Source organism: Pseudophryne corroboree, chromosome 1 (genome assembly GCF_028390025.1).
Source record: "Pseudophryne corroboree isolate aPseCor3 chromosome 1, aPseCor3.hap2, whole genome shotgun sequence".
NCBI lineage: Eukaryota > Metazoa > Chordata > Amphibia > Anura > Myobatrachidae > Pseudophryne > Pseudophryne corroboree.
The window spans coordinates 321,279,811-321,294,801 of record NC_086444.1 but is presented as its reverse complement, the minus strand read 5'-3'; the positions used below and the strand labels follow the sequence as shown (position 1 = coordinate 321,294,801).

Sequence of the window (14,991 nt, the reverse complement as noted above, 5' to 3'; positions counted from 1 at the left end):
GGGTACCTTGGAGCAGTATGCAGGCTTCCGTGCATTGGCCAATTCACTAACTAAACCCCCATCATTTATTCATTTATCCATAGATGTTGTGAGGATAAGTGAGCTCATTTTGGTGAGCGCTGTACTTTTTGTTTATATATATATATATATATATATATATATATATATACATACATACATACATACACATACATATTCCTGTTATTACAATTTGTTAGGGAACATATATATATATACATATATACATACATACATACATACATACATATAAATATACACACATTTCCAAGTTCAGACCATGAATGTTATTACCTTAGATATCTAAATGTCTGGTATGTAATTTGTCAGCTATTGCTAATTGAGTTCTCTCCAGTTAGACTAGGTTCCTGGATATTGTCTTTTTGTTTGTCCTGTCTTCAGATAAGACAATGACAATCCAGTATTTATTGTATTCGACAGATACTGGACAACTCTAGAACAATGGGGGTAACCAAAGGTATTTGCCTTCTTCATAGGATTTCAAAGCTTTGCGTAAACAAAGCAGTCTGGTACATTGTGCTAGAGTTTCTAGGAAGATAATTTATGTGTGAACTGTAACTAGCTACTAGAAGGATAAATCAGTGTGTGATTTATGCATTATATGGGTAAAATATTGAATATGGCTTTTGATGGCTTTTCCGTGCGATTACAAATACTACCGTAATTACTCATACCCCGCGCTAATACGACGGACCGCGAGAGCGGTCATACACAACTTGCGAATATGTGCACGCACGGCAGAAAAAGTATGAGCATGGAGGCCATCTGTGTGTAGTTTGTATGTGATGTGTGTACTGCAATATTTTCGACTTCGACAGGTCATTCAGCACTGATGAGTGTGTATTGGTCCTGAATGACCCTGGAAGCAATTTGAGGGCATATGGGGGTAGTGCTGTTATTAAGTTCATACAGGTATATGAATGCTTATCACTCACAGGTCTTTATGCCCAATGCATAGTGCAAGGACAACAAAGAAGTCAGTAGGTGTGGCTTCCACCTCTTTTGTCAGAAGAAGCTGCCAGTACTGATCACTGCCCTGCAATCCATTGGTGATTTGCAATCTTCTTAAACTGAGTACACACTAGACGATATTTTGAACAATTTTCCTGATTCCAACAGATCGGAAAGACAAATTGTTCAAATCATCAAGTGTGTACATACTATGGGTCTTAAGGAGAGGTGCTAAACTGATCAGTTGGGCTGATCAGGATTGTATTAAAAGGGTTGTTTAAAAGGGTTATAAAATATTATGAAAAGACTTATCCAGGACTTAGAATGAAGACATACAGAAACATCCGATCAACTTTGCAGAAAAGGAACAGACATTCAACATGCCTTTCAATCTCATGCAAACTCATCTAACCATTTAAACGTATGTACATATTTTTCTCTCTAACATCCTCTTGCAGTCTTAGAACAGAATGCAATAATTTTTTACGTAAAAAAACTTAGTTGTTATATAATGATTTGCTTGCAACTGTAAATACCTGTGTTTGCAATTTTGCTCAGTTATGTGTAGTTAATGAAGGCATGCTGCCCTGGTGTTTGCATAGCCATATAGGGATGCGGTCAACATCCAGCTGGACGGGATCCCGGCGGTCAAAATACCGATGCTGGAATCCCGACCGCCACAATCCCGACCGCCACAATCCCGACATATTCTCCCTCCGTGGGTGTCCACGACACCCATAGAGGGAGAATATAATAGTGTGCCGAGCGTAGCGAGGCACCGTACCCGCAGCGTGGCGAGCGAAGCGAGCCCGCAAGGGGCTGCGTTCCGCTCGCCACCCCTGTCGGGATTGTGTGGTTGGGATTCCGGCGTCGGTATTTCGACCGCCGAGATCCCGTCCAGCAGGATTACGTGCTGATCCCGCCATATACAGTGTCATTTTTCATCTATCACCAACTAAATATTTGACTAACTGGTAGACTTTATTAATTTGCCAAGTATTCCTTTAGACGCAATCTAGGGTCAGCTGTGCTGATCAATTTGCGCTCACATACGTAAATTGTTCATAATACTAAGTGTTTGTAAATGAACAGCTGAAAAACACCAGTAAACAGGTATTTGGATGTTTAAATTGAAATATTACAACTTCTTTACATTTCAAGCCTAAAGAACTGTACTTTTATCTCAAACGAACCATGTACCACAAATTGATTTTATTCATTGCACTCCATAGTTTTTCTCTAAAACAATAACATCCTTCATTCTCCAAGTAACACAAGCAACCTCCCTTTGTACACATTGCTGCCCCATTTATTCACTCCCCTGTAATTAACACTCATGAGATTTTTACTTATCTTTCTACTTTGACAATAACATCCACAACCAGTCACCATAAAAAAAACATTCACAAACCTCCAACAACTGTATTTATCTCTCGCTCTTACTTCTATTAGCTGGTGACATTTCACCAAATCTGGGACCCAACCACTCGCCCCACTCACATCCACCTGATTCGCAGCACTCTAGAATTACAGCTAACCTCATAAACATAACATGTCTCCCTGCACCCTCCAAATCACTAAAATTTGCCTTATGGAATGCACACCCTGTTTGTAACAAATTATGATTTATACATGAACTCTTCATATCTAACAACTTCAATCTGCTGGCTATAACAGAAACATGGGTCACACAATCAGAGACGGCCTCCTCTGCAGCACCGTCAAATAGTGGTCTCCACTTCACACACACCTCCAGGCCTCGTATCAGTAAAGGAATTGGGGCTGGATTATTAATTTTCCTATCTTTCGCTTACACACTTCTACCAAAGGTTCAATCACTCACATTCACATAATTTGAAGTACATTCCATCAGGATTTACACTTCTTTCTTTCTGCGTGTTGCAGCTTTCTATCGCCCACCTGGGCAACCCAAACAATTTCTGGAAGATTTTTCTGCCTGCCTGGCTCCCTCAATTCCTATCCTCTGACATCTCCACCATCATCATCGGTGATTTCAATATTGCTATTGATAGTCCAAAATCTGCTGCTCATGCCTCCAAACTACTCTCACTAACCTCCTCTATTGGCCTCTCCCAATGGACTGACTCCTCTAGTCATCAGGAGGGCCACTGCCTTGATCTAGTATTCATCAGACTATGCTCAGTTTCTGAATTCACTAACTCTCCTTTCCCTCTCTCAGATCACAACCTTATCACCTGCATGCTCTTCTCCATTACTTTAAACTCAGAGTCAAACCTGCAGAAATAATAAGAATTTACTCACCGGTAATTCTATTTCTCGTAGTCCGTAGTGGATGCTGGGAACTCCGTAAGGACCATGGGAAATAGCGGGCTCCGAAGGAGGCTGGGCACTCTAGAAAGATCTTAGACTACCTGGTGTGCACTGGCTCCTCCCACTATGACCCTCCTCCAAGCCTCAGTTAGGTACTGTGCCCGGACGAGCGTACACAATAAGGAAGGATTATGAATCCCGGGTAAGACTCATACCAGCCACACCAATCACACCGTACAACTCGTGATATGAAACACAGTTAACAGTATGAAACAATAGAGCCTCTCAACAGATGGCTCAACAATAACCCGATTTAGTTAACAATAACTATGTACAAGTATTGCAGATAAACCGCACTTGGGATGGGCGCCCAGCATCCACTACGGACTACGAGAAATAGAATTACCGGTGAGTAAATTCTTATTTTCTCTAACGTCCTAGTGGATGCTGGGAACTCCGTAAGGACCATGGGGATTATACCAAAGCTCCCAAACGGGCGGGAGAGTGCGGATGACTCTGCAGCACTGAATGAGAGAACTCCAGGTCCTCCTCAGCCAGGGTATCAAATTTGTAGAATTTTGCAAACGTGTTTGCCCCTGACCAAGTAGCTGCTCGGCAAAGTTGTAAAGCCGAGACCTCTCGGGCAGCCGCCCAAGATGAGCCCACCTTCCTTGTGGAATGGGCATTGACAGATTTTGGCTGTGGCAGGCCCGCCACAGTATGTGCAAGCTGAATTGTACTACAAATCCAACGAGCAATAGTCTGCTTAGAAGCAGGAGCACCCAGCTTTGTAGGTGCATATAGGATAAACAGCGAGTCAGATTTTCTGACTCTAGCCGTTCTGGAAACATATATTTTCAGTGCCCTGACAACGTCTAGCAACTTGGAGTCCTCCAAGTCCCTAGTAGCCTAGGCACCACAATAGGCTGGTTCAGGTGAAACGCTGACACCACCTTTGGGAGAAACTGGGGACGAGTCCTCAATTCTGCCCTATCCATATGGAAAATCAAATAAGGGCTTTTACAAGACAAAGCCGCCAACTTTGATACTCGCCTGGCAGAAGCCAAGGCCAATAACATAACCACCTTCCACGTGAGATATTTCAGATCCACGGTTTTTAGTGGTTCAAACCAATGTGATTTTAAGAAACTCAACACCACGTTGAGATCCCAAGGTGCCACAGGAGGCACAAACGGGGGCTGACTCTGCAGCACTCCTTTTATAAATGTCTGAACTTCAGGTACTGAAGCTAGTTCTTTTTGAAAGAAAATCGACAGAGCCGAGATCTGTACCTTAATGGAACCCAATTTAAGGCCCATAGTCACTCCTGCTTGCAGGAAATGCAGAAATCGACCTAGTTGAAATTCCTCTGTTGGGGCCCTTTCGGCCTCACACCATGCAACATATTTTCGCCATATGCGGTGATAATGAGTTGCTGTAACCTCTTTCCTGGCTTTAGTAAGCGTAGGAATGACTTCCTCCGGAATGCCCTTTTCCTTCAGGATCCGGCGTTCAACCGCCATGCCGACAAACGCAGCCACGGTAAGTCTTGGAACAGACAGGGCCCCTGCTGCCGCAGGTCCTGTCTGAGTGGCAGAGGCCATGGGTCCTCTGATATAAATTCTTGAAGTTCTGGGTACCAAGCTCTTCTTGGCCATCCACGAGTATCGTTCTTACTCCTCGCCTTCTTATTATTCTCAGTACCTTTGGTATGAGAGGCAGAGGGGAGAACACATAAACCGATTGGTACACCTACGGTGTTACCAGAGCGTCCATAGCTATCGCCTGAGGGTCCCTTGACCCGGTGCAATATCTTTTATAGCTTTGTGTTGAGGCGGGACGCCATCATGTCCACCTGTGGCCTTTCCCAATGGTGTACAATCCTATTGGAAGACTTCTGGAGGAAGTCCCCATTCTCCCGGGTGGAGGTCGTGTCTGTTGAGAAGATCTGCTTCCCAGTTGTCCACTCCGGGAATGAACACTGCTGACAGTGCAAACACATGATTTTCCGCCTATCGGAGAATCCTTGTGGCTTCTGCCATCGCCATCCTGCTTCTTGTGCCGCCCTGTTGGTTTACATGGGCGACTGCCGTGATGTTGTCTGATTGGATCAGTACCGGCTGGTTTTGAAGCAGAGGCCTTGCCGGCCTCAGGGCATTGTAAATGGCCCTCAGGTCCAGAATATTTATGTGTAGGGAAATAACCTGACTTGACCAAAGTCCCTGGAAATTTCTTCCCTGTGTGACTGCCTCCCAGCCTCAAAGGCTGGAATCCATGGTCACTAGGACCTAGTCCTGTATGCCGAACCTGCGGCCCTCTTGAAGATGGGCACTCTGCAGCCACCACAGTAGAGATACCCTGGTCCTTGGAGACAGGGTTATCAGCCTATGCATCGGAAGATGCGATCCGGACCACTTGTCCAACAGGTCCCTCTGAAAAGTTCTTGTATGGAACCTGCCTAATGGGATTGCTTCGTAGGAAGCTACCATTTTTCCCAGGACTCGCGTGCAATGATGCACCGCTACCTATTTTGGCTTCAGGAGGTCTCTGACTAGAGATGACAACTCCTTGGCTTTCTCCTCCGGGAGAAACACTATTTCTGGTTTATGTCCAGAACCATCCCCAGGAACAGTAGACGTGTCATAGGAACCAGCTGTGACTTTGGACTGTTTAGAATCCAACCATGCTGTTGTAGCACTTTCCAAAATAGTGCTACCCCGACTACCAACTGCTCCTTGGACCTCGCCCTTATAACGAGATTGTCCAAGTACGGGATAATTACAACTCCCTTTTTTTGAAGGAGTATCAACATTTCGGCCATTACCTTGATAAAACACCCTCGGTGCCATGTACAGTCCAAACGGCAGTGTCTGGACTTGGTAATGGTAATCCTGTACCACAAATCTGAGGTACTCCTGGCGAGGATGGTAAATGGGGACATGCAGGTAAGCATCCTTGATGTCCCAGGATACCATGTAATCCCCCTCGTCCAGGCTTGGAATAACCGCCCTGAGCGATTCCATCTTGAACTTGAATTTTTGTGTTCAAGGATTTTAAATATAAAATGGGTCACACCGAACCATGCGGTTTCGGTACCCCAACCCGTGTGGAATAGTAACCCCGTCCTTGTTGAAGTAGGGGCACCTTGAGTATTACCTGCTGGGAATACCGCTTATTAATTGCCTCTAGCACAGCCTCCCTGCCTGAGGGAGTTGTCAGCAAGGCATATTTTAGGAAACGGCTGGGGGGAGACATCTCGAATTCCAGCTTGTACCCCTGAAATACTACTTGAAAGAAACAGGGATCCACCTGTGAGCGAGCCCACTAATTGCTGAAATTTTTGAGACGGCCCCCACCGTACCTGGCTACACCTGTGGAGCACCCGCGTCATGGTGTGGCCTCACAGGAGGCGGGGGAAGAATCTTGATTCTGGGAACAGGCTGACTGGTGCAGCTTTTTTCCCTCTACCCTTGTCTCTGTACAGAAAGGAAGCGCCATTTGACCCGCTTGCTTTTCTGAAGCCGAAAGGACTGTACCTTTGTCTGTGAGGAAACCTGAGGTAAAATTATTTCTTCCCAGCAGTTGCTGTGGATACGAGGTCCCAGAGACCATCCCCAAATAATTCCTCACCCTTATAAGGCTCTCTATGCGCTTTTTAAGTCAGCATCACCTGTCCAGTGACAGGTCTCTAATACCCTCCTGACAGAATGGACATTACATTTATTTTGGATGCCAGCCGGCAAAATATCCCTCTGTGCATCCCCCATATATAAGACGACGTCTTTAATATGTTTTTATGTTTGCCAACTAGTATCCCTCTTTGACAGGGTCACCGACCACGCTGCAGCAGCACTATCTGCAGGTCTCAGTCTAGTACCTGAGTGTGTAAATACAGACTTCAGGATAGCCTCCTGTTTTTTATCAACAGGTACCTATTAAAGTGGCCGTATCCTAAGACGGCAGTGCCACCTTTTTTGACAAACGTGTGAGCGCCTTATCCACCCTAGGGGATATCTCCCAGCGTAACTTATCCACCTGGCGGGAAAGGGTACGCCATCAGTAACTTTTTATAGATTACCAGTTTCTTAACGGGGGAACCCACGCTTTTACACACTTCATTTATTCATCTGATGGGGGAACAAAACACTGCCTGTTTTTTTCTCCCCAAACCTAAAACCCATTTTTAGAGGTGCTTGGGTTAAAGTCAGAAATGTATAACACATTTTTTATTGCCGGGATCACGTCACGGATGTTCCTAGTGGATTGTGTATATGTCTCCACCTTGTCGACACTGGAGTCAGACTCCGTGTCGACATCTGTGTCTGCCATCTGAGAGAGCGGGCGTTTTTGAGCCTCTGATGGCCTTTGAGACGCCTGGGCAGGCGCGGGCTGCGAAGCCGACTGTCCCACAGCTGTTACGTCATCCACCCTTTTATGTAAGGAGTTGACACTGTCGGTTAATACCTTTCACCTATCCATCCACTCTGGTGTCGGCCCCACAGGGGGCGACATCACATATATCGGCCTCTGTTCTGTCACCATATAAGCCTCCTCATTTAACATGTCGACACAGCCGTACCGACACACCGCAGACACACCGGGAATGCTCTAAACGAGGACAGGACCCACAAAAGCCCTTTGGGGGGACAGAGTAAGAGTATGCCAGCACACACCAGAGCGCTATATATATACAGGGACTAACTGAGTTATGTCCCTAATAGCTTTTATATAATATACTGTATACAGTGCCAATTTTAATGCCCCCCCTCTCTTTTCCCTCTTACTGTACTGTAGAATTGCAGGGAAGAGCCAGGGAGCTTCCCTCCAGCCGAGCTGTGAGGGAAAAATGGCGCCAGTGTGCTGAGGAGATAGGCTCCGCCCCTTTTTCGCGGCCTATTCTCCCATTTTTTTATGGAATTCTGGCAGGGGTATTTACCTCATATATAGCCCCTGGGGCCATATATTGAGGTATTTTAGCCAGCCAAGGTGTTTTTATTGCTGCCTCAGGGCGCCCCCCCCAGCGCCCTGCACCCTCAGTGACCGGAGTGTGAAGTGTGTGAGAGGAGCAATGGCGCACAGCTGCAGTGCTGTGCGCTACCTTGGTGAAGACAGAGTCTTCATGCCGCCGATTTTCCGGACCATCTTCTTGCTTCTGGCTCTGTAAGGGGGACGGCGGCGCGGCTCCGGGACCGAACATCAAGGCTGGGCCTGCGGTCGATCCCTCTGGAGCTAATGGTGTCCAGTAGCCTAAGAAGCCCAATCCGGCTGCAAGCAGGCGAGTTCGCTTCTTCTCCCCTTAGTCCCTCGCTGCAGTGAGCCTGTTGCCAGCAGGTCTCACTGAAAATAACAAATTCTAAGACTATAACTTTCTAAGAGCTCAGGAGAGCCCCTAGTGTGCATCCAACCTCGGCCGGGCACGAAATCTAACTGAGGCTTGGAGGAGGGTCATAGTGGGAGGAGCCAGTGCACACCAGGTAGTCTAAGATCTTTCTAGAGTGCCCAGCCTCCTTCGGAGCCCGCTATTCCCCATGGTCCTTACGGAGTTCCCAGCATCCACTAGGACGTTAGAGAAATTAACACAATTCACTTTCAAGAACTGTCTACCTCTCTGCAACAACTGCTCTCACCTATGTCTACTTTTACTTCTCCTGAGACTGCTGAATCACACCTGAACCAGTGACGTGCGGTGGGGTGAGGCAGGTGAGGCAGAGCCTTTCCTGTCATACTTACGTTTGTACCAGAGTTCTGACTGTATAAAGTATATGAAAAATACAAAGAATATGCTTGAAATGTCTTCTTTGCATTATTCTAATCTTTTTCAAAGCCAAAACTTTGGAGTAAAAAGTCTATGACAGGTGAGGCAGTGCCTCACCTGCTTATCTTTTCTGCACATCTCTGATCAAAACTCACCACATTTCCAGGAGTTTGTACTGCTGCACCTGTGTATAATGCCCAGATGTACCCTTTGGCTCATATTTTGTGTGTAAATCTGGCTTTGGTGCTAGCTAGTGCCTCCTTAGCCTTTTAGCTCACTGCACGTCCCTGACCTGAACCATACTCTAGAAATATCCCTTGACCAAGTGGCTCCAGCTACCCATCACACTCCACCCATCACTCTCTCCCCATCACACTCCAAACTGCAGGACAAGAACAAGGTATTGAAGAACCCTGATAGATAAAGTGAATAGAAAGTAGCATGCATCAAAAGTAGAGTCACTGAATCAGAGAAATAGGAGCATGAAATTATAGTGCTGTGCAGTCTAAGGGAGTGAAGGGTGATCAACCATGTTGAATGCAAGAAGTATGAGCACAGTGAAGTGACCTTTCAACTTGGCAAAGATTAGATGTTGCGGGCACAGTGACAAGGGCGCTATGCTATGGTAACTGACCTGTTTGCGCATGTGTGAATCTCTGCAGCTCTCTGTAAGTCCGCCCGCGCATGCGCAAATCCCTTGCTGCATGGCCGGACGAGGGGAAGGGACCACCGGATCACCATCAAATGTTTAGCATTCAATGGTGGAAAACATCAGAATGCTGCAATCGAATGGTAAAAATACTGCCATCACAACAAAACCATAATCGCGATGCGATGTCCATCCCTACTCTGTCCCGCCCCCTTCCTCCTGCACACTTATACCCCTTTCAGACCACCAGCTATGAACATTGGTTATTGGCACATGAGCGCGCATAACCCGTGTTGTGTGCGGTCTGAAAGGTGCTCGACCTGGAACTTCAACCCTGGTAGTGAGCAGGGTTGAACACGTGTTCAACTCAGCTCGCTGTGCGGTGTGAACTGGAGCAGGGTTGATACGGTGACCCATTTCCTATTCACTGTGTGTGTAAGGGCGGTGAGCGCCGCCCCCGCTGAGTCACAGCTGATGTCACCATCCCATCAATATGCCGGGTTGCAGACAGTGGTGATGGTGCACCTGAGGCGGTTCACACCTTGGGAGCTCCCGTGTCAGGCTCCCGGGTACGACCAGCCTCAGGCGGTGTGAAAGGGGTGTTATCCTGTTCCCTGCAGTTTTCCTTGCCTCTGTCTATGGTCTGTCCAGTTGCTCACTGCAGAGGAGCCATTGAAGGGAAAGCGCAACTACGCGTGCATGTTGGATATGGGACACACTATAGCAGATTATATATACAGCATGTTAAATAATAAAAGGCTAACGCTGCTCCTCACCTCTATTTGAGTAATTTAAGTGTTATGCGCACCGGCGGTTACTAGATGGCCCACGACGGAGCGATTCTGGCTCTGACATTACTATTATGTTGTTCTATCATTTTGACAGGCTGGTAACTAGTACATATATAGATAGCATCAGGCCTGGTGCAAGCCGCTCAGCAAAGGGTTGCAGTGCAGGTAGGCGCCTGACTGGAGAGGCACTCTCCCTGCTCTGCATCCCTGTGCTGAGATCCCTTGCTGTTGCTGCTGCGCCTATCACACTGCAGAGGCACCGGCAGCATGAACAAGCCCCCTGCCCTAAACACAGTGTCAGGCAGTTGGAAAGGGGCCTGAGTTACACGAACTCAGGGGGCGGAGCTAAATTGACTCCATCTCTCTCACACCCTCAACACAGCGTCAGGCATTTGGAAAGGGGCATGAGCTACACGGACTCAGGGGCTGAGCTAAATGGACTCAGGGGGCAGAGCTAAATTGTCTCAGGGAGCGGAGCTAAACAAACTCAGGGGCGTAGCTAAACATACTCGTGGGCGGAGCTAAACGGACTCAGGGGCGGGGCTAAACGGGACCACAAGACTGCTGTAGAGGAGGACATGCTGCTCCAGATCCAGCCATCCAGACTGTGATAGGTAAGTGTGGGGAGAGTGCATGAGAAAGTGTGTGTGTGTGTGTGTGTGTGTGTGTGTGTGTTTTTCTGAGTGAGTATGCATGCGTGTGTGTGTGTGTGTAGGGGTGTGGGCTCATGGGGCATAATAATATATTTCTGGGTGCGTTATGCATTAGTGGCACTACTAGTGGGGGCGCTCTGTATCAGCGCCGCTACTACTGGGGGCATCATGTATCAGCGCCGCTACTACTGGGGGCATCGTGTATCAGCACTGCTACTACTGGGGGCATCGTGTATCAGCGGCGCTACTACTGGGGGCGTTCTGTATCAGCGGCGCTACTGCTGGGGGCGTTATGTATAAGCGGTGCTACTGCTGGGAGCGTTATGTATAAGCGGTGCTACTGCTGGGGGAGTTATGTATAAGCGGCGCTACTGCTGGGAGCATTATGTATAAGCGGCGTTACTGCTGGGAGCATTATCTGTTTAAGGGGCGCTGCTACTGTAGGCATTATGGGGGTAATTCTGAGTTGATCGCAGCAGGAACTTTGTTAGCAGTTGGGCATAACCATGGGGGTAATTCCAAGTTGATCGCAGCAGGAAATTTTTTAGCAGTTGGGCAAAACCACGTGCACTGCAGGGGAGGCAGATATAACATTTGCAGAGAGAGTTAGATTTGGGTGGGTTATTTTGTTTCTATGCAGGGTAAATACTGGCTGCTTTATTTTTACACTGCAATTTAGATTGCAGATTGAACACACCCCACCCAAATCTAACTCTCTCTGCACATGTTATATCTGTCCCCCCTGCAGTGCACATGGGCCCTCATTCCGAGTTGTTCGCTCGTTAATTTTCTTCGCATCGCAGCGATTTTCCGCTAATTGCGCATGCGCAATGTTCGCACTGCGACTGCGTCAAGTAAATTTGCTAAGAAGTTTGGTATTTTACTCACGGCATTACAAGGTTTTTTCTTCGTTCTGGTGATCGTAGTGTGATTGACAGGAAGTGGGTGTTTCTGGGCGGAAACTGGCCGTTTTATGGGAGTGTGTGAAAAAACCCTGCCGTTTCAGGGAAAAACGCGGGAGTGGCTGGAGAAACGGGGGAGTGTCTGGGCGAACGCTGGGTGTGTTTGTGACGTCAAACCAGGAACGACAAGCACTGAACTGATCGCACTGGAAGAGTAAGTCTCGAGCTACTCAGAAACTGCAAAGAAATTTCTATTCGCAATTTTGAGAATCTTTCGTTCGCAATTTTGCTAAGCTAAGATTCACTCCCAGTAGGCGGTGGCTTAGCGTGTGCAAAGCTGCTAAAAGCAGCTTGCGAGCGAACAACTAGGAATGAGGGCCTATGTGTATAAGCAGCACTACTACTGGGGACATTGGGGGTAATTCCAAGTTGATCGCAGCAGGAATCTTGTTAGCAGTTGGGCAAAACCATGTGCACTGCAGGGGAGGCAGATATAACATGTGCAGAGAGAGTTAGATTTGGGTGGGTTATTTTGTTTCTGTGCAGGGTAAATACTGGCTGCTTTATTTTTACACTGCAAATTAGATTGCAGATTGAACACACCACACCCAAATCTAACTCTCACTGCACATGTTAAATCTGTTTCCCCTGCAGTCCACATGGTTTTGCCCAACTGCTAACAAAATTCCTGCTGCGATCAACTTGGAATTACCCCCCACCCCATTATGTGTATTATCGGCGCTACTACTGTGAGTCTTATGTATATAAGAGGCGCTACTACTTGCGGAGTAATGTGAATAAAATTGTGCTACTCTGTGGCGTAATTTGAAATGGGGGAACTATTGTGAGGCCACAACCCTTCCTTGTGACACCGCACACCTTTCTGAAACGTGCGCTGTCCCTTTATAAATTATGGGAGGGCACAAATTTATAGTTTGCAGGGGGGCGCCGAACACCCTAGCACCGGCCCTGGATAGCATGCTACTGTGCATTCAGGCTCCACTATAATTTTTTCTAGACTAGAGCATGTTAAATTGCTAATGTGCATTCAGCTCCAATACATTCTATAGCATGCTATTGTGCTTTCATTCATGTTGCACTATGATTTCTATGGTACGCTACTAAGCATACATACAGGTGCAATTGCATTTTTACATTGTTTAAAACCCATCAATGGTCATCTCTCATCTACTCCTATAGACGTTAGTTGGAATGATCAGGCAGACAAGTCCCTGATGTGTGTATATTACACAGACATATGCAATGGTGGGGATAACAGCTGATTATTTTTTATTACAGGTACATATTTATGACTGTGGCATAACCACAGAGCCTGTCTGGGAAAATCGCACGGTAGAGGCTAGATCCCCGCCACTACGTCGCAACCCAATAACGAAATACTGTTGCTATGGAGCTGTGGTTGCTATGGGTCCTTGATGTCACTTCCTCTTCCGGGTCCCAGGCCACTGCAGAGCATGTGTGTACCATGCATACACTGAGATTCCTTTGCTAGGTGTCGGTGATCTGGGAAGTGAGTTGCTGTATGTAGACCGTGTGTAAAAGCAGGACATGTACATGTATGCGTGTGTGTAGGACGAGGTGCCCAGTGCTGCAGTACGCTGTCTGTTTGCTTGTAGCAGTTATAGCCAGAATTGCCATTTATCCTTAATTATTGAAAACTGCACCAAGGTGTAAAGCTCTGACGTTGAAAGTACAATTCCTCTACATCTGTTTAAGACATACACCTTTCCCTAAACATATGCGGCTTCCCAGCTGTTTGGAAACTGCAGGTCCCAGCATGCTTGTGGTAGGCTGCGTTATTCTGAAAGTTGTAGTTCCACTGTATGATTATAGTCACTGGTTGCCCACCTGAGAATGATATGCCCTTAGTGTAGTATAGCGCTAGCTAGAAGAGTGCTAGTTATTTCTTGTCTGTATTCTAAGATCTGAATAATTGCAGAAATAACAACATGGGTAGACTGAGAAAGAGACATAACTGGAAAGCAAGACAGCAAGTACAGTACACAGAAGACAAATCCACACAGCCCAAGCAACATGTCCAGGTTGAACTAGAAGGTGAGACTTAACACTAAAGCATATAGAAACACTGTAAATATTTTGTTTTGCTTATACAATGAAACATTTCAGGAGCTGAACAGTTGAAAGGGCTGGATGAGAGCAACCCATTGATGTTGCCAGCCCAAAAATCTAAAAGGAAAAAAATTGAGGCAGTATCTACTAAAAAGCCACTAAGTCGAAAACAAAAGAAAGTACTTCAGAAGGTTCTGGAACAGAAAGAAAAAAAGAGCCAGGTGGGTCACCTTTTGTTTTTGGGTAACACAATAGTCTATTTAGAGTAGTTTTTTTTGTTTTTGTTTTTTAATCCCGGAGTAAAAGAAAATATCTCTTCTTACTCTATTATGTATTTCTCTGATGTCCTAGTGGATGCTGGGGACTCCGTAAGGACCATGGGGAATAGACGGCTCCGCAGGAGACTGGGCACAATTAAAGAAAGATTCAGGACTATCTGGTGTGCACTGGCTCCTCCCCCTATGACCCTCCTCCAGACCTCAGTTAGATTTCTGTGCCCGGCCGAGCTGGATGCACACTAGGAGGCTCTCCTGAGCTCCTAGAAAGAAAGTATATTTTAGGTTTTTTATTTTACAGTGAGACCTGCTGGCAACAGGCTCACTGCAACGAGGGACTAAGGGGAGAAGAAGCGAACCTACCTAACTGGTGGTAGCTTGGGCTTCTTAGGCTACTGGACACCATTAGCTCCAGAGGGATCGCACACAGGACCCGACCTCGTCGTCCGGTCCCGGAGCCGCGCTGCCGTTCCCCTTACAGAGCCAGAAGCAAGAAGTGTCCGGAAAATCGTCGGCTGAAGACTTATGTCTTCTCCAAGGTAGCGCACAGCACTGCATCTGTGCGCCATTGCTCCTCATGCACACCACACACT

The 14,991-nt window shown here is 46.7% G+C and overlaps 1 protein-coding gene across 4 annotated transcripts in view; it reads left to right on the top strand.

Annotated features, from left to right (window-relative positions):
* The first annotated feature begins 13,390 nt into the window (after positions 1 to 13,390).
* The window catches only part of DHX37 (DEAH-box helicase 37), a 108,212-nt gene continuing 106,611 nt past the window's right edge, over positions 13,391 to 14,991 (top strand). The window contains exons 1-3 of one of the 4 annotated variants that reach the window (XM_063964595.1): positions 13,391 to 13,509; positions 13,993 to 14,108; positions 14,181 to 14,344. In XM_063964595.1, coding sequence (XP_063820665.1) covers positions 13,469 to 13,509; positions 13,993 to 14,108; positions 14,181 to 14,344 — 321 coding nt within the window. In that variant the 5' untranslated portion in view covers positions 13,391 to 13,468. Of the gene's footprint in view, positions 13,574 to 13,671; positions 13,840 to 13,992; positions 14,109 to 14,180; positions 14,345 to 14,991 lie in introns of those variants that run through there. The other 3 variants (XM_063964596.1, XM_063964597.1, XM_063964598.1) reach the window with 3 other exon arrangements.